At 37.5% G+C, this 17,606-nt stretch overlaps 1 protein-coding gene across 8 annotated transcripts in view; it reads right to left on the reverse strand.

The window, feature by feature from the left end:
* Nucleotides 1–17,606, reverse strand: part of LOC5517523 (adhesion G-protein coupled receptor D1-like) — a 43,669-nt gene that overhangs the window by 1,131 nt on the left and 24,932 nt on the right. For 5 of the 8 annotated variants that reach the window (XM_048734020.1, XM_048734019.1, XM_048734023.1 and 2 more), the window contains 17 exons: nucleotides 17,156–17,206; nucleotides 15,094–15,144; nucleotides 13,450–13,568; nucleotides 13,016–13,075; nucleotides 11,905–12,091; nucleotides 11,475–11,612; nucleotides 10,853–10,928; nucleotides 10,140–10,251; nucleotides 9,750–9,799; nucleotides 8,847–8,973; nucleotides 4,548–4,651; nucleotides 3,825–3,927; nucleotides 3,566–3,716; nucleotides 2,934–3,018; nucleotides 2,573–2,639; nucleotides 1,293–1,375; nucleotides 807–933 (listed from right to left, as the gene is read on the reverse strand). In XM_048734020.1, the coding sequence (XP_048589977.1) occupies nucleotides 807–933; nucleotides 1,293–1,375; nucleotides 2,573–2,639; nucleotides 2,934–3,018; nucleotides 3,566–3,716; nucleotides 3,825–3,927; nucleotides 4,548–4,651; nucleotides 8,847–8,973; nucleotides 9,750–9,799; nucleotides 10,140–10,251; nucleotides 10,853–10,928; nucleotides 11,475–11,612; nucleotides 11,905–12,091; nucleotides 13,016–13,075; nucleotides 13,450–13,568; nucleotides 15,094–15,144; nucleotides 17,156–17,206 (1,691 nt within the window). The remainder of the gene's footprint in view (nucleotides 1–806; nucleotides 934–1,292; nucleotides 1,376–2,572; nucleotides 2,640–2,933; nucleotides 3,019–3,565; nucleotides 3,717–3,824; nucleotides 3,928–4,547; nucleotides 4,652–8,846; nucleotides 8,974–9,749; nucleotides 9,800–10,139; nucleotides 10,252–10,852; nucleotides 10,929–11,474; nucleotides 11,613–11,904; nucleotides 12,092–13,015; nucleotides 13,076–13,449; nucleotides 13,569–15,093; nucleotides 15,145–17,155; nucleotides 17,207–17,606) is intronic. The other 3 variants (XM_048734021.1, XM_048734024.1, XM_048734026.1) reach the window with 1 other exon arrangement.

The following is a 17,606-nucleotide window of genomic DNA, read 5'->3' on the forward strand; positions in this document are numbered from 1 at the left end:
CGATTGGCAAATGCTATTTACACAACTGTAAGGTAACATGCGTCTCATGAGATCAATCATACTAATAATCAATTAAAGGCTATTCATATAAAGTAGCTATCGCATCGCTGGAGTTTATTTATAAGCCTTGGAACTGTAATTTGCCATTCACCGTTTGTAATGACAACGTCTTTTAATTAGGTACATGCTGTCAGTGCAAATTGCAAATGCCAATTGTCGAATGATAGGTCTGCTTTCAAAAATACCACGAGACTCGTCAAAGTTCTACTGAATGTTGGAAATAAATGCTTATAACTTTTGTGATTAGATTAAATATCATTTTTATTCTTATAAACTATACCAAAAACCAGCGATTGGCCTTAGGGCTGCCATTTGCACTGACAGTGTTTATTGAAAAAGGTGTATGTACTGTACTGTAAGTCTAGTATCGGCGAGTTTATAAGAAACAAGTACCTGTAGTGAGTTGAGTATAGTGAATAAGTACTGGAAGACAAACCCAGGATTGGCAAGGACCTAGTGATGAAACACGTGACACGCCCTAGTAAAGTGTGCGTTTTTAAGAAACAAGTACTTGTAGTGAGTTGAGTATAGTGAATAAGTACTGGAAGACAAGCCCAGGATTGTTTAGGCCCTAGTGATGAGACCGTGGTACGCCCGAGTGAAGTGTGCGTTTATAAGAAACAAGTACCTGTAGTGAGTTGAGTATAGTAAATAAGTACTGGAAGACAAACCCAGGATTGGCAAGGACCTAGTGATGATACCCGTGGTACGCCCAAGTGAAATGTGCGTTTATAACAAACAAGTACCTGTAGTGAGTTGAGTATAGTGAATAAGTACTGAAAGACAAGCCCGGCATCCGTCACCGCCAGGACTCCGAACACCCACGTCAGTCCTAGCAGCGGAAACAGCACAACACACGCCTTGACGCTTTGCCTATGTACCGCAAGGAGTTAATAAGACAATGGCAATAACAGTAACCATAACATGACAATGAAAATGACATGACAATGAAGTATATATAGATCATATATAAGTAGTATATAGAACGTTTTTTTCTCGTTTTGTAAGCAAAAATCTAAGTAGCTTTTCACCCTATCCCTGAGTAATTCAGAAGTGAACATTCTAAGGTAAATTACATCCACGCAATCTAGATACTGTAAAGGAAATGCTCAGCCGTCGCTTTCATTGAGGTGCGGATAATTTCTTTTAATTCTCAATGTTATAACTTCTACTGTTAGCTGTGCCTGCTAACTCTGTTTCTATCTGACGAATTTGCCCTTCCCTTCATTCACCTTGTGTTACTGGTATCTGACGACTTAGAATTCTGCAGTCGCGTCATCTCGCGAACAACCCGGATAAGAATGATGAAATTCACCTGGGACAAACACACAGACTTTAACTACACACTTTTTACTAAATAGAAATCAATGAAGTTCACCTGTGACAAACACACAGACTTTTACTACACACTTTTTAATAAATAGAAATTTTGGAGCACTTATTGCTTGCGCAACTCTTAGTCGAGATTTTTATTAGGAGCTGAGATGATGAAGTAATGTTTTGGAATATATCTGGTATACAATATTTTCAGTAGTTTTGTAAATATATCCAGTGGCAGAGAATAAAGCATGTCTGTTTTGTGTTTTTTGCATTGTATTATGTTGTGTTGTGTTGCGTTGCGTTGTGTTGTGTTGTGTTGTGTTGTGTTGTGTTGTGTTGTGTTGTGTTGTGTTGTGTTGTGTTGTGTTGTGTTGTGTTGTGTTGTATTATGTTGTATTATGTTGTGTTGTGTTGTGTTGTGTTGTATTATGTTGTGTTGTGTTGTGTTGTGTTGTGTTGTGTTGTATTGTGTTGTGTTGTGTTGTGTTGTGTTGTGTTGTGTTGTGTTGTGTTATGTTGTGTTGTATTGTGTTGTGTTGTATTGTGTTGCGTTGTGTTGTGTTGTGTTGTGTTGTGTTGTGTTGTGTTGTATTATGTTGTATTATGTTGTGTTGTGTTGTGTTGTGTTGTGTTGTGTTGTGTTGTGTTGTGTTGTATTATGTTGTATTATGTTGTGTTGTGTTGTGTTGTGTTGTATTATGTTGTATTATGTTGTGTTGTGTTGTGTTGTATTATGTTGTGTTGTGTTATGTTGTGTTGTGTTGCGTTGTGTTGTGTTGTGTTGCGTTGTGTTGTGTTGTGTTGTGTTGTGTTGTGTTGTATTATGTTGTATTATGTTGTGTTGTGTTGTGTTGTATTATGTTATGTTGTGTTATGTTGTGTTGTGTTGTGTTGTGTTGTGTTGTGTTGTATTATGTTATGTTGTGTTATGTTGTGTTGTGTTGTGTTGTGTTGTGTTGTGTTGTGTTGTGTTGTGTTGTGTTGTGTTGTGTTGTATTATGTTGTATTATGTTGTGTTGTGTTGTGTTGTGTTGTATTATGTTGTGTTGTGTTGTGTTGTGTTGTGTTGTGTTGTATTATGTTGTGTTGTGTTGTATTATGTTGTGTTGTGTTATGTTGTGTTGTGTTGTGTTGTGTTGTGTTGTGTTGACGTTTCATATGCATCGAGTGTTGTTGATCTTTGCAAACATACCAGTGAAATCAAAAGAACCGGAGACACGAAAGTCCACACGAGACCATTAGAGAACGAAACCCAGCAACTAAATAGATAAAAGTAAACAAAAAAAAAAATACTCAATGAAAAGACCAGTCTCGTACAGAAATTTTCAATATTCCGTAAACACTCGTCAACAATTCCCAACTGCTGATCCGCTTTTGACTTCCGTCATTAAACTAACGTAATTATATTTGGCGCTTTTCGGCTAGGATATTGAATTGCAGAGGAAATCGTCGGCGAGAATTTGCACAACCATAATCACAATATAACGAACGATTTCTACCTAGAAAATGCGAGTAAAAGCATTTGTATCCCATGAAAAAAATTTTTTACTTACAACTCGTTGTTAGTGTAATTATCTATTCCTCCCTCCATTGTCGACGCGATGACCACCGAAAGTAGAACCATCAAAAGAGGGAAACCTGTGAATGACAGCAAAGAAGGAGTTTATCACTTTTTTTTTACAAATAATTCATGATCAATATGCGGAAAGTTTTTAAAACCTTAATATCAACTTATCCCTATCTGGATTAAAGAACACCATTCCTAAAAGCAGCGTTTCCTTGGGACTCAGCGAAAAGTATATAATTGCGTTGGCAACAATTTAAAACCGCGCGAAAGTGAAAACACAAATTAAATTATTACGACTTTCTACTGATAGAAACGACATCTTCAGTATTGAAAGCTTACTCTATGTCATTTAAAAGCATCTTGCTATCACCTTTCTCTTTTTCTAATAATTCAGTATTTATAATTTCAATAAAGGTTGAGATAGAGATTGACTTAACAAGGCGATGTATTCTGAAAACGGTCTCGGCCACTCATACTCTTAAATAAAGTATTTCTAATAATTCACGTAAAAAAAAACTCGACCTTATTGACTCTCCTCGGACGCCATGTTGTGTACTGAAACCAGTGCCCATGCCCCGCGCACACTGCGTGCCACAGGCATAGTGTTACACCTCTTACCGTAAGAGAATGCGTAATATAGCTTCATCTTGACGTCTGTGTTAAACACCTTGACGACCATAAGGTACAGGTACACCCCTTCAAGCATCATCCACCCAAACGCTACCAGGTACATGTAGTGTATCACTATGGCAACGAAGATACACACCCCCTGACGACCAATCAACAAGAAGGGCTTCATTCTCAGTGGATATCAGTAAAATCAAACAATGGCAAGAAGGACGATCTCTAGAGACTCCAGATACGCCACCATCTTTACCTTAACATCCGTGGCTGTTATTCCGGAAAGGAAAAAGATCTGCGCTATGGCGAGCGCGAACATCAGGTTTACTCGGATTTGACACTGTTCTTGCTTGATGTTCCTAAAACATAACAGAGATATTTTAAGGGGTCATAGTCCCATGGATATCCATCATCATCATCATTATCATCTTTATCGTCATCATCATCATCACTACCACAAGAGATCACAATTACCACGATCACCAAATCGCGTGTTCTCGGGGCCTATTCAAAATGAACCACACGCAAAACGAGGGAAAAAGCTTGCTAGACTTTCTCCGGACTTTGACGGCGATTTGTAAAAAAAGGACATTGTGGAGCTTACTATGATATACATGATGCCGAGCACAAAATAAAAAAAGGATAATATCTGTTTTTCTTTTTCTTTTTTGCATTACATCTTTTAAAGAAATTGATCACTGGAAAGAATCGAAGTCTCTCTACCTTGAATTTCATGGCGCCCTCGGGACACGCCCGTACTGCCTACTGTGTCATATGAGCACGGATATCATCCTTAGTTACTCTAGCAGCATCGTGTCAAAATCAGCGGAACAGTAATCGGTGTCAATAATATCAATACCAACCTCATAAAAAAAGATAATGTTTATAACTCTAATTTCTATTGTCGGCAACAAAATCATTATCACTACTATATTAACAATCACATCACCTGCATCGTTGTCGTTTTATCTACACTTACATGAAAGCGATGTAGGCGGCAACTGTTAAGATTTCTCCGGCAAGGGAAAAAGAGCATCCGATGTATGTGATGTACGCAAGCGCACGACGGTGTTTCTGATGGACCTGTGAGTCAAACAAGCACACATCTTCAGCATTTTGCTCCCGGGGGAAAGGACCAGATTTTATTCATTACGTGACGTGCAGTGTGATTCGTACGATTTCGCTGTTTCTCGGTATACAGCAAGTAGTAACACTTAGTAGAAAACACACCGCCATGAAAGACAATCTCTTGTTGTGACACAAAACTTGTCTGGTCGCGCGCAAAGGTGTCGCAGCTGGATTACGCGACCGAATTTGACAGGGATTTTGTAAGTAAAAACGTAGAGCGCGTCGCAAAGCAAAGCCAATTTCAGCGATATTAGAGAGGAGTTCGTGTTTTAAATTATCGATATTTTCGTAACAAAATCCATTCCTCCTGCCTCTGCTGTTCTTTCTTTTTCTTGTTAGAACAACTGGGTGCGAAAGGAATTATGGGATCATCTTAAACATGTTCTGACCAACTAAATGATCCTTGCATGAGGCTCCAAGTTCCAACCGAAATGAAGTAGATTTAATATTGTGATTGTTTGGAAGAGGTCGGTTCATCTTCAGCTACGCGTGAGTGACCACAAGACAAAGGAAAAGGTTACTTCTCAGCAGAAGAACAAATATCTGAATCGGGCAAAAAGGTGACTCCGCGTGCCAACGTAAAAAGGAAGGGGGAGGGGGTGCTTAGAACGTCTTTTCAAATGATTCAATATTACTGAACGTTGATTATATGGCAGAGCAGGTGATATATTAAGCTCTCGATTATCTGAATAGCATCTAACTGTTTACACATACGCCAAATGCCTCTAGCAATATGTGAAACTGTATTTCTTTTAGATTTCTCTGCTTTTTTGAAATTTTTTTTTTTACCAGCACATAAGGCTGTACCTTTCTTTAATTTCTTTTTATTTCTTTGAAATATTATTTTTTAGCGGCGCAAAAGCTGTATTTCTCTAATTTTCATTCTGTTTTCTTGTTATTGTTCTTTACATTATATTTTGACGATTTACCCGGTATTCCTTCTTATTATTTTTACTATATTTTCTTACGAAAATATAAACTTTTTGTTAAAAAAATCCATTGTCTTTTTCGAAAAGATTATTAAAATGCGGCGCAATTTCTATTCAAAAGAAAAAGAAAAAAAGAAGAAATCTAACGAGTTTTAGTTAAAAGCAATTGTAACACTAAGACAAACTTTCAATTTTATCTCAAGTTTGTGTATTTCGCTTAATCAAAGCCGTCAGTTTCCCAGAAACGAAATATGTAACCAATTTGCATGTAAATTAAAGGCCCAGGGAGCTAACAGCTTTGTATTACTTTTTTTTCCCAAAAAATCGGAAATGAAGAAAATAAACATGAGATATTAAAGTGTTAAAACAAAAATCTCTATTTTCTACAATGCTATAAATTAAATATTCATTTGTTTTGATAGGATTATTCTCAATTTTTTTTGTGTTCATCCTTCTTACAAAATTTACATTGCTGATCGACATTTCAAAATTTGACCATAAACAAAATTGAACCATGAAACGTTATATTGAACAACTCGTCATTAGAAAAGGGGAAAAAAAATTTGCAAGTGAATTCAATCTTTTTCTTTCTAACATCTTAAGGTGTAGGACTGATTAGGTGTTTTATAAGATGAACTCCCTGGATATGTACTGCGGCTTATTTTGTAGGAGTTAAAGGAAAGCAGCACGAGTAATTAACGAGGAGCAATTAACAGGCACTTATTATTCTGGCGAACTACTTCGAGAGAAAAAATATTAAGATGGCCGAAGACGAGCGACAGATCGAAAATATTAAAGTGTTAAAACAAAAATCTCTATTTTCTACAATGCTATAAATTAAATATTCATTTGTTTTGATAGGATTATTCTCAAATTTTTTTGTGTTCATCCGTCTTACAAAATTAACATTGCTGATCGACATTTCAAAATTTGACCATAAACAAAATTGAAACATAAAACGTTATATTGAACAACTCGTCATTAGAAAAGGGGAAAAGAAATTTGCAAGTGAATTCAATCTTTTTCTTTCTAACATCTTAAGGTGTAGGACTGATTAGGTGTTTTATAAGATAACCTCCCTGGATATGTACTGCGGCTTACTTTGTAGGAGTTAAAGGAAAGCAGCACGAGCAATTAGCGAGGAGCAATTAACAGGTACTTATTATTCTGGCGAACTACTTCGAGAGAAAAAATATCAAGATGGCCGAAGACGAGCGACAGATCGAAAATATCATTATTGCTATCTATGTTTGTCTGAGTGTCTTCGGATTCTTTGGAAATATCTTCGTGTTTCTTGATATCCACCGCAAGCGTTCGGCTCGAAGGACCACGAATGATTACTTATTGCTGCACTTAGCAATCGGGGACTTAATGCTCGTCTGCTGCTCCGTTCTCACAAGTATTTTCCGTCGCTTGGAGCTATATCCAGTTTGTCTGTACATCACCATGGCGATCCTAATCACGCGCTATTTGGGAGTTTTCACTTTGACTCTTATAGCTATTGAACGACACAGGACTTTGACCTCAGTCCTCCAGCTTGTAAGACTAAGGTGGCGGTTCGTCATGGCATGCATACCAGCTGTTTGGGTAATATCTGCTCTGTTCTCATCACCAATTATGTGGATTAAGAATATCGGACCGGTAGAATGTAGGAATAATATCACAACTCAAGATATCACTTACGCAAAATCTTTTTATATGTTTTTATTTATGACGCAATTCGTTATTCCTTTTACTGTAATACTCATTTTGTACTACAAGACTGCTGCTTTTGTTCACAACAACCAGCCCCGAGATGCGCACGGTGATATTCCGAGCGCTTTTCGGAGTAGACTCGGATTCAACGATCAACGCAACCGGCGGGTCTACAAGACTTTGTTCGCAATGCTTACGCTGTTCGCTGTGTGCTCTGTACCTCAATACGTGGTTTACATATGGTCCGAGTTCTTTGAAGGATACAAGAAGCCATTAATAAACGCTGATGTGTATTTGCTCACCTTTAGTCTCGTTTTCGTCAACTCGGCCCTGGATCCGGTCCTTTACGGGACTCTCAGAATAAAATGGCGTACGAACTTTTGTTTTGCTTGCTTCAGAAATAAATATACCAGTGGATCGATGTTTTGGATAGCAAGATCAAGACCAAGCGAGACTTTGCCAGGAGCCAGCAGGAAAAACCCGGGATACAATCTCAAGATACAAGACCAGGCAAGACCTCGCCAAGAGCTATTAGAAATAGCTGGAGCTAAAAGACCAAGCGAGACTTTGCCAAGAGCTAGCAGGAATAACTAGAGATACATGTCCAAGCTAGAATTTGCAGAGATACCAGACATAACTCGAGATACACGACCAAGCGAGACTTCGCCAAGAGCTTAGCAGACATAACTCGAGATAAACATTCAGGAAACTTCCGTAATTAAAATACTTAAGTGCTCGAAAAAACACATAAACTCCTTGCCTTAGTGCATTGCGCGTAGTACCTTGTTTCACCCTCTGAGATAAATGACTTGTAGTAGGCCGAAAATTGGTTTCCTGGTGTCACGCTTACTTGCAATTGAAGGCTTTTCACGTTATTACAAGTGTCACGCCATATTTACCTTTGTGTCACTGACCTGCATAAGCAGGGCGAAGCTGGTCACGTGACTACAAGTGTCACGCCATATTTACCTTTGTGTCGCTGACTGGCATGAGCAGGGCGAAGCTGGTCACGTGATTACAAATGTCACGCCATATTTACTTTGGGTCGCTGACTTGCATGAGCAGGGCGAAGCTGGTCACGTGATTACAAGTGTCACGCCATATTTTCTTTGGGTCGCTGATTTGCATGAGCAGGGCGAATCTGGTCACGTGACTACAAATGTCACGCCATATTTACCTTTGTGTCGCTGGCTGGCATGAGCAGGGCGTAGCTAGTCACGTGATTACAAGTGTCACGCCATATTTACTTTGGGTCGCTGACTTGCATGAGCAGGGCGAAGCAGGTCAAGTGATTACAAGTGTCACGCCATATTTACCATTGTGCCGCTGATTTGCATGAGCAGGACGAAGCTGGTCATGTGATTACATGTGTTACGCCATATTTACCTTTGTGTCGCTGACTTGCATGAGCAGGGCAAAGCTGGTCACGTGATTACATTTGTTACGCCATATTTACCTTTGTGTCGCTGACTTGCATGAGCAGGGCGAAGCTGGTCACGTGATTACAAGTGTTACGCCATATTTACCTTTGTGTCGCTGACTTGCATGAGCAGGGCGAAGCTGGTCATGTGGTTGCAAGTGCACGTTGTCGTGGACGCGTTGGACTGGGCCACTGAGCAGCCGTATGTCGACCACGTGCCATTATACTCAGTCCTAAACGACAAAATACAAATTGTTAATTGCAGCGATGCCAACAAAAGGCCGAGTTGGCTCTTGCAAGATGTCAATAAAAGGGCTACCAAATTTGTTATTGTTGTGCTCGACACATGCTCCTAGATATGAAGAGAACTTAAAAAGGTTGCTGACAGATATTCCTAGTGTGAACGATCATTATGGCCTTAGTGTTAACGATTTATTGATCGTTTTATTGATTTATTAAGACAATTTTTTATGAGGGTTACACATAATATCCTACAGATAATGTACTTGTGGCTCTTAAATTAAATAACACAATTGAAGTTTACAATTAAAACATGAAACGGATGTTATTATAAAATAAGATAACAAACAAATATAGAAAATGTCCGTTTATTTCATGGCGCTAAGCATCCTTTAAAAATATCCTTTAGGGCGCTGGCTGGAGGGTTGTCCAATATTCTGGCATTATCTGAAACAATCGAGGCCACTGGAACGTGTTATAGAACGAGGTAAAACAATGGCAAACAATGCCATGCATAAATATGCCAGAGTATTGGAATAGTAAGTCATGATACCGGCAGGTTATAGTGTATCTGGTGCTTGCTCGCCCCACCTCCTCTCCTTAGGGCCGCCATGTAAATGGTCAGTACGTATGCGTTTTCCATCCTCTTTATACACATCCAAATAAGGCTTAGCGTTTTATCACTACATTAGACTTATGGAGATACGGGGTTACTGGCCACCCTCGGAAACAAAGGAGCTGAGATTAGACATTGCAACTATTAGCTTACTTTGCGTGTACGTCCCAGAACACACAGTCAGGCATGCCGTCTTTTGTCGCCTGTATATAGATATTGCAAACTTTTTAGAATTGAGAAGTAGAGCGACGTATTCATGGGATCAATTTAAAACACATTATCACCTTAACAAATTCCCATTTAAGTTTAATACCTGACCGTTAGTTTTGTCCCATTTAGGGGTTTGATTGTACCTTGCCACTACTCCCACTATTTTTAAAATTTCCATGCATCTTGCCCAATGGAACGTCTTCTAGAAAACTCTTAAACACAGGGATCACATCCATTTGGGCTAGTCTACTTGCACACACATCTTATCTTGGGTGGACATGCCGATTTTCTGGGCCACAGCCAAGGGAATCCCACGAATCTGGGCAAGTCTACCTGATCGTGGTGCAGCACGATGGAAATGTTTTCCTCCAGAGTTCCTTGTGGGTGTGGATCCAGCGTACACGATACTACAGCACTGTTGAGCTCTGTTCGCTTGTTTTCATTGCTAAGAAACACCAAATATAGTAATACAGGTGCATACCCAAGATTGGCTTAGGAGGGGGGGGGGGGTGGCTGGGGGGGGTGCAGGTATATGGTAAAAGTGTAGAATTTGAATATTCTTAAAAAAAACTACCCACTCTTTGGCGGCGAAAGGAAGGGGGGTGCCCCTGTGCAACGCGAGCTGCACTGACTCGTTTCTTGTTTAGCCAGGGCTTTAGAGTGAACTTTCACCCAAGAAGGGCCAGCGTACGATCCCCAGCAGTTTATTTTCCCGTCACTTTGATAAAGGATAACAAAATGCGATAAGAGATGGGACTTTCAGTGTCCCTCTCCCACTATCCAAGACAATGGATTCACATTTTTTTTAAATGTTATTCCTTTTTCAATATTAAGAACTCTGACATGAACACGGGTGCTCGAATAATTTGGTCGATCAACACGTGTGTACTTCAAGTTTGTTGTCTTTTTGCTATTTAATCTTTTTGCGGGCTTATCTTGTTCCATAAACAATTGTTTTTATCATAAAAAATTGTACCTTCTACCCGGCCTCTCCACAGACTGCAAAGCATTTGGAAGCTTTCTGAAGTTATTGTTATTTTTCTTACCTATCAGCAATGACCTGCGCATCTGAAGGCAACATCTTTCTCACGTCTGACATCACCATGGTAACGACATAGACATCTGAGGAATCAAATCAACACCACTAAGCATTTTCTTCTCAAATTCAAATCAGCAGCAAAAGTATAGCAATAAATAACCCATTGGTTCGCAACGTTTACTATTGGCCGCATATTTATTGCAAAATTTATACTGTTTCAAGGTTGTACTCAAGAATCAATGTATCGTAATCCGCATTGGTTCTTGGGTAACGTATAAATGGCCGAATTCTTGTTTTATGAAAGCCATGCCAATGTTTTCTGGCACATAAAAAAGATTGTACAGTTTTCTAAACCCGAATTAGTTTTTATTTACTCTTATTTGCTTATTTACTGATACTCATGAAGCACTTCGGGTTAGGACATATCGATTTCCCCTGTGCAACCTTATTTGAAAATGTTTGTAAATTTGCAAATCGAAATAGAAATATAAAAAAAATGCATACTGGGCTGATCCTACCTTCAATATAACTTCAATATAATAGTTTCATATAACGCTACCTGCAACACCCTTGTTCCCCTTGTAAACTGATGGCACTACAAAGTGTGTCACTACCAGCTCCCCTATTACCTTTTTTAGAAAAGATGTTCGGAGGCAGCGCGACATAGGAGGACCGAGGTGTAGACACCGTGCTGTTGCTAGGCGACGTAACCGACGGGAATTCCAGATCTCGCGTACTGTTTGCGGGAACAAGTTCAATAGATAACGCTACAATGAACAAAAAAAAATCATGTCAGGATGGCCGAGAGGGGACTGGTTCAACAGACGCTATAATAAAGGAAAAACAACATTTACTTATGGAGGTATGGGTTCGATTTCGGACAAATTTTTGAAACTGCTATGGAACCGATAATAGCAAAATTTAACGTGGAATCGGGTTAATGATGTATTGACTATTTCCTTTTATTTCATTAGCATTTGTGAGGATATGAAGTTATCATGTGTGAATGCAGCACGTCCTTTCGGCAAAGTAATCTAAATGACTCTGTATACTACTTACCAATGCCCTCGCTATTCTTTGTAATCTTGCTCTTATTAGCTGTCAGGTGCACCTTGGCATATTCAAGTAGGAATTTCTCCAATTCTTTCTCGGCCTGCATCACCGTATTCTTTCCTTTGTCTCCATTGTTATATTCATTGTTGTTTTTTATGCTTGTTTGTAAGGCTATCGTCATTTGCACAACATCCTAAAAAGTTTTAGTGTACAGCATATTTGGGTGTTACCTGAAAAGCCCAGAATAAATATATACCCTTACCATATCCTTCCCTAGGTATTGACGGTGGTTTCTGAAGCACATGCACTGCTACTGTTACAGCATGTAAGAAATTCCTATTATGGTATTATGGTCTAGAATACAATCGGGAGTTATGGGAATCGATGTTACTAAGAAAGGGCCCACGAGTGGTCTTCTGCGAGCACTCCATTTTTTTATGCGAGACCGAGCCTTTTTAGGCGGAAAAAAATGCGCGAGCATGCGAGCGCGGCGAAAAAAATAGCATGCGCACGCGAGCGCGGCGAAATTTCGGGGGACCATTCGGGGGCCCTTAAGGATGTTTTTTTTCAACTTTAATTAATGCTCCGCGTAAGAACTAGACAAAGTCCCATTGTCCTGCAGCAAAAAGCTTTATTAAAGCTTTCCCACATAGGATTCTTTTTTATACTAAACATGAGCTAAACATGCATGCAGGACATATAGAAGACAGTAAGATTTTGAAGAAATTGCGTGAAACATGTCCTTATTATATATGTTATTTGCGTTTTTATGTGGTGAACCAATCAAAAGAAGCCAGAACAATAGCTGTTAGTTGTCTTATATTTACAAGGTTCCCACATTAAAATTTACCTGAAAAACTGAAACAGACATAGTAATTAACCCCATAACCAAAATATAAAAAAAAAATATCATGAATCAGGTTGACTTATCTGTATCTTATGCTATAATGTTTTGTCTTGGCGAATCAAATTTCTAGAATAAACAAAGGCATTTTTGACATGCCAGCGTGCGTTTGCCGTTGGGTTGCCTAGTTTTTACTCGAAGCATCACTGAAATAGTAACAATCTTCGTCGGCTGATTTTTTAATTTTAATAAAGAAATGAGCATTTTACTTACATCAAGTGACTTAGGGTCCACTGGATTTTGAGATTTGATTTTGTCATTATAAGATTGGACCTGACAAAAAACACAAACACAATAATTTAAAATCGAATATAATGACGCGACTATGGCTGTTTCCCAGATGATGGTAATATGGGTTTTGGTGGTCAACCACTATGAAAGCCCTTTTTAAGCAAGGAGTTTAGCTTCAGGCTTTATTGCAAGGTTAGCAATTTTGTATGGCAGCTTTACACACATAACGACTTGGCAAGCCAGGATCAACTTAATAATTTCGAAAACAGGCTATGGAATATGGCATTCGTCTTAGAGGAACAAGGTAACAGTGAGTTTAAGTTATTGACATCGCTTTTAGGCATGTTAAGATTTCAGTTGTGGGGAGCATTTTTAAATGTAAAAATAACTACCAACTCGGGACTCCATCAACTTACTCTTGCGCTGTTTCCCGGTGTGTCGGTTGGTTTTCCCCGATCAGTCGGTCTGTGGTCAGATGGTCTGTTGGAGTTGGGCGGTTTTGGTGTTGGTCTACCATTTGGCTTGTTAGGATTTTCTTTCGATGTGCAGTAGAAAAATGAATATTACTAAATCTTAAAACTTATTAAAGATCAAACATGAACACTGTCTTTTCTGACCGGGATATCTATGTTTTGTGGGTGGACCGCTGTAAGTTTTGTGGGCACGGAAGGCTCATGTGTTCTAGAGCCTATCGGCCTGGCAAGTTGTTGTTGAATAAAAAATATATTTATTTTTATTTATTTATTTATTTATTTATTTATTTATTTATTTATTTATTTATTTATTTATTTATTTATTTATTTATTTATTTATTTATTTATTTATTTATTTATTTATTTATTTATTTATTTATTTATTTATTTATTTATTTATTTATTTATTTATTTATTTATTTATTTATTTATTTATTTATTTATTTATTTATTTATTTATTTATTTATTTATTTATTTATTTATTTATTTATTTATTTATTTATTTATTTATTTATTTATTTATTTTTATTTATTTATTTACAAACTTTCACCGTTAAAAAAAAGACTAAATCGTACTAACTAAATATAAATGGTGGGGGAAACACAACAGAGCTTGGCTCCACATAAAGTGCACCCTTTCGACTAAGCTAAGAATATATCTATAATTAATAACTAATCTAATCTAAAACTAAAACTATTTAGCTAAACTATGATGTGAGCAAATATATAAAATAAGGATATTGATAGGTAAAATATTAACAACTATGTACAATATATGGTTTGTAACAATAATAATATAAAATTGTGACAAAATTGTCATTAGTAGCAGCAGTTACGAGCAGAAGAGACAGTAAGGTTGCGGGAAGAGGAACACTTGGGGCAAATGGATTTCCAGGTTTTAGTGTTATCTGTATCGTAGCTGTTAGTAATCGCAGATAAGTAGTGGATTCAAACTGGTTAAGTGAGCTAGCAGAGCGAGTAGACGTAGATAGATTATTCCACAGTTTAGGGATACGATTGAAGTAGCTTGATTGAGAAAGTTTAGTGCGACATTTAGGAACAGAGAGATCAAGTGCAGAGCTGTGGCGGGTTAGTCTAGTTGATTAGATTTGATAATCCATTCTATGTTAAAATTGTAAAAGCCTTCACGGCATTTGTGATAAAAGAAGATGTCCTTCATCTCATGCCAATAAGATAGCGGTAGCAGGTTCAGTTTACTTAGCCGTTCCTTGTATGGGATAGAGTCCTGTATACTGGTGTTTAAAATAAATCTAGTTGCGCTTCTTTGTAGCATTTCCCGTAAGTTCTAAAATCAAGACTTTTATAAACACGATAAAACAGAAGAAGGGGATGCCATTAACAGGAAGCTAGAAAAGAGGTGACATTGACTTGTAGCTTGAAAGAAGGGGATAACATTAACACGAAGCTGTTGATGTTGGCTTAATTGATATTAAGCCAAATTATACGAACTATTTGAGTGTATATATGTTTCCCGTTTTTTTGTAAGGTGTAGGGTTGTTAGAGTAACTTTAGTTGAACTTGAGGTTCCGTCCGTTCATGTTATTCATGAGTGCTCTTGGCCTTACCTGTTGGAGTTGGGCTGCTCGCTGTTAACGGAGGTGCCGTCGTGCTGCCGTCTGTTGGAAGGGAAGCAAGATCATTAACAAAATGTGCGTAGAAGAGCTTAAATACTTTTGAAATGTTATTGACGACTCAAATAACCTGTTGTTTTGATGAGGGCTCAAATAACCTGTGTTACACTATCTGAACATATCTCAGGACTAAAACTGGCCCTATCTAATTGACTTCCTATGTTCGTGTGACACTGGTTTTAAGACTCTGAATACATCGCCGATACATTGATTACCGATGAACTTGGATCGCATGATTTGCTATGCATTTACCTTGTGATCGTATGTCCGTCGCCGTCCCGCACGACAATTTCACAATATATGTCTCCTTAGTAGAATAATCTCACATAAATACACTTTTACACTATCAGATATCGCTCAAATCTTTATAAAACCCTGACAGTTATGATAAAACCTACGTAAACTTGTGTTTTTGTGTTTTTTTTTTTTTTGTTTCATTTCGCGCGCTTTTCGCAAGTTGGGGTCACCGCACAGTATAACTACGCTCACAGCATTTTATATGTTATTGGCATCTATTATAATAAGCCTTACGTCTGCCGGGCAAACAATTTTGATTGGTCAAGTAGTATAACCTCAACGACCCTGCACTAGCTTGGCTGAGCTTTGAACTTTGGCGCCATTACCAGAAAGAGGGCAAAACATGATGAAAGACGAAAAATGTTTGAGATAAACGTACCTTAAATGCTGAGAGACAAAAGACAACAAAAAACAAGGTGGTTCTGATTTATTTATTTATTTATTTATTTATTTATTTATTTATTTATTTATTTATTTATTTATTTATTTATTTATTTATTTATTTATTTATTTATTTATTTATTTATTTATTTATTTATTTATTTATTTATTTATTTATTTATTTATTTATTTATTTATTTATTTATTTATTTATTTATTTATTTATTTATTTATTTATTTATTTATTTATTTATTTTTATTTATTTATTTACAAACTTTCACCGTTAAAAAAAAGACTAAATCGTACTAACTAAATATAAATGGTGGGGGAAACACAACAGAGCTTGGCTCCACATAAAGGGCACCCTTTCGACTAAGCTAAGAATATATCTATAATTAATAACTAATCTAATCTAAAACTAAAACTATTTAGCTAAACTATGATGTGAGCAAATATATAAAATAAGGATATTGATAGGTAAAATATTAACAACTATGTACAATATATGGTTTGTAACAATAATAATATAAAATTGTGACAAAATTGTCATTAGTAGCAGCAGTTACGAGCAGAAGAGACAGTAAGGTTGCGGGAAGAGGAACACTTGGGGCAAATGGGTTTCCAGGTTTTAGTGTTATCTGTATCGTAGCTGTTAGTAATCGCAGATAAGTAGTGGATTCAAACTGGTTAAGTGAGCTAGCAGAGCGAGTAGACGTAGATAGATTATTCCACAGTTTAGGGATACGATTGAAGTAGCTTGATTGAGAAAGTTTAGTGCGACATTTAGGAACAGAGAGATCAAGTGCAGAGCTGTGGCGGGTTAGTCTAGTTGATTAGATTTGATAATCCATTCTATGTTAAAATTGTAAAAGCCTTCACGGCATTTGTGATAAAAGAAGATGTCCTTCATCTCATGCCATTAAGATAGCGGTAGCAGGTTCAGTTTACTTAGCCGTTCCTTGTATGGGATAGAGTCCTGTATACTGGTGTTTAAAATAAATCTAGTTGCGCTTCTTTGTAGCATTTCCCGTAAGTTCTAAAATCAAGACTTTTATAAACACGATAAAACAGAAGAAGGGGATGCCATTAACAGGAAGCTAGAAAAGAAGTGACATTGACTTGTAGCTTGAAAGAAGGGGATAACATTAACACGAAGCTGTTGATGTTGGCTTAATTGATATTAAGCCAAATTATACGAACTATTTGAGTGTATATATGTTTCCCGTTTTTTTTGTAAGGTGTAGGGTTGTTAGAGTAACTTTAGTTGAACTTGAGGTTCCGTCCGTTCATGTTATTCATGAGTGCTCTTGGCCTTACCTGTTGGAGTTGGGCTGCTCGCTGTAAACGGAGGTGCCGTCGTGCTGCCGTCTGTTGGAAGGGAAGCAAGATCATTAACAAAATGTGCGTAGAAGAGCTTAAATACTTTTGAAATGTTATTGACGACTCAAATAACCTGTTGTTTTGATGAGGACTTAAATAACCTGTGTTACACTATCTGAACATAGCTCAGGACTAAAACTGGCCCTATCTAATTGACTTCCTATGTTCGTGTGACACTGGTTTTAAGACTCTGAATACATCGCCGATACATTGATTACCGATGAACTTGGATCGCATGATTTGCTATGCATTTACCCTGTGATCGCATGTCCATCGCCGTCCCGCACGACAATTTCACAATATATGTCTCCTTAGTAGAATAATCTCACATAAATACACTTTTACACTATCAGATATCGCTCAAATCTTTATAAAACCCTGACAGTTA

The sequence above is a fragment of the Nematostella vectensis genome, chromosome 11 (genome assembly GCF_932526225.1).
Source record: "Nematostella vectensis chromosome 11, jaNemVect1.1, whole genome shotgun sequence".
Classification (NCBI taxonomy): domain Eukaryota; kingdom Metazoa; phylum Cnidaria; class Anthozoa; order Actiniaria; family Edwardsiidae; genus Nematostella; species Nematostella vectensis.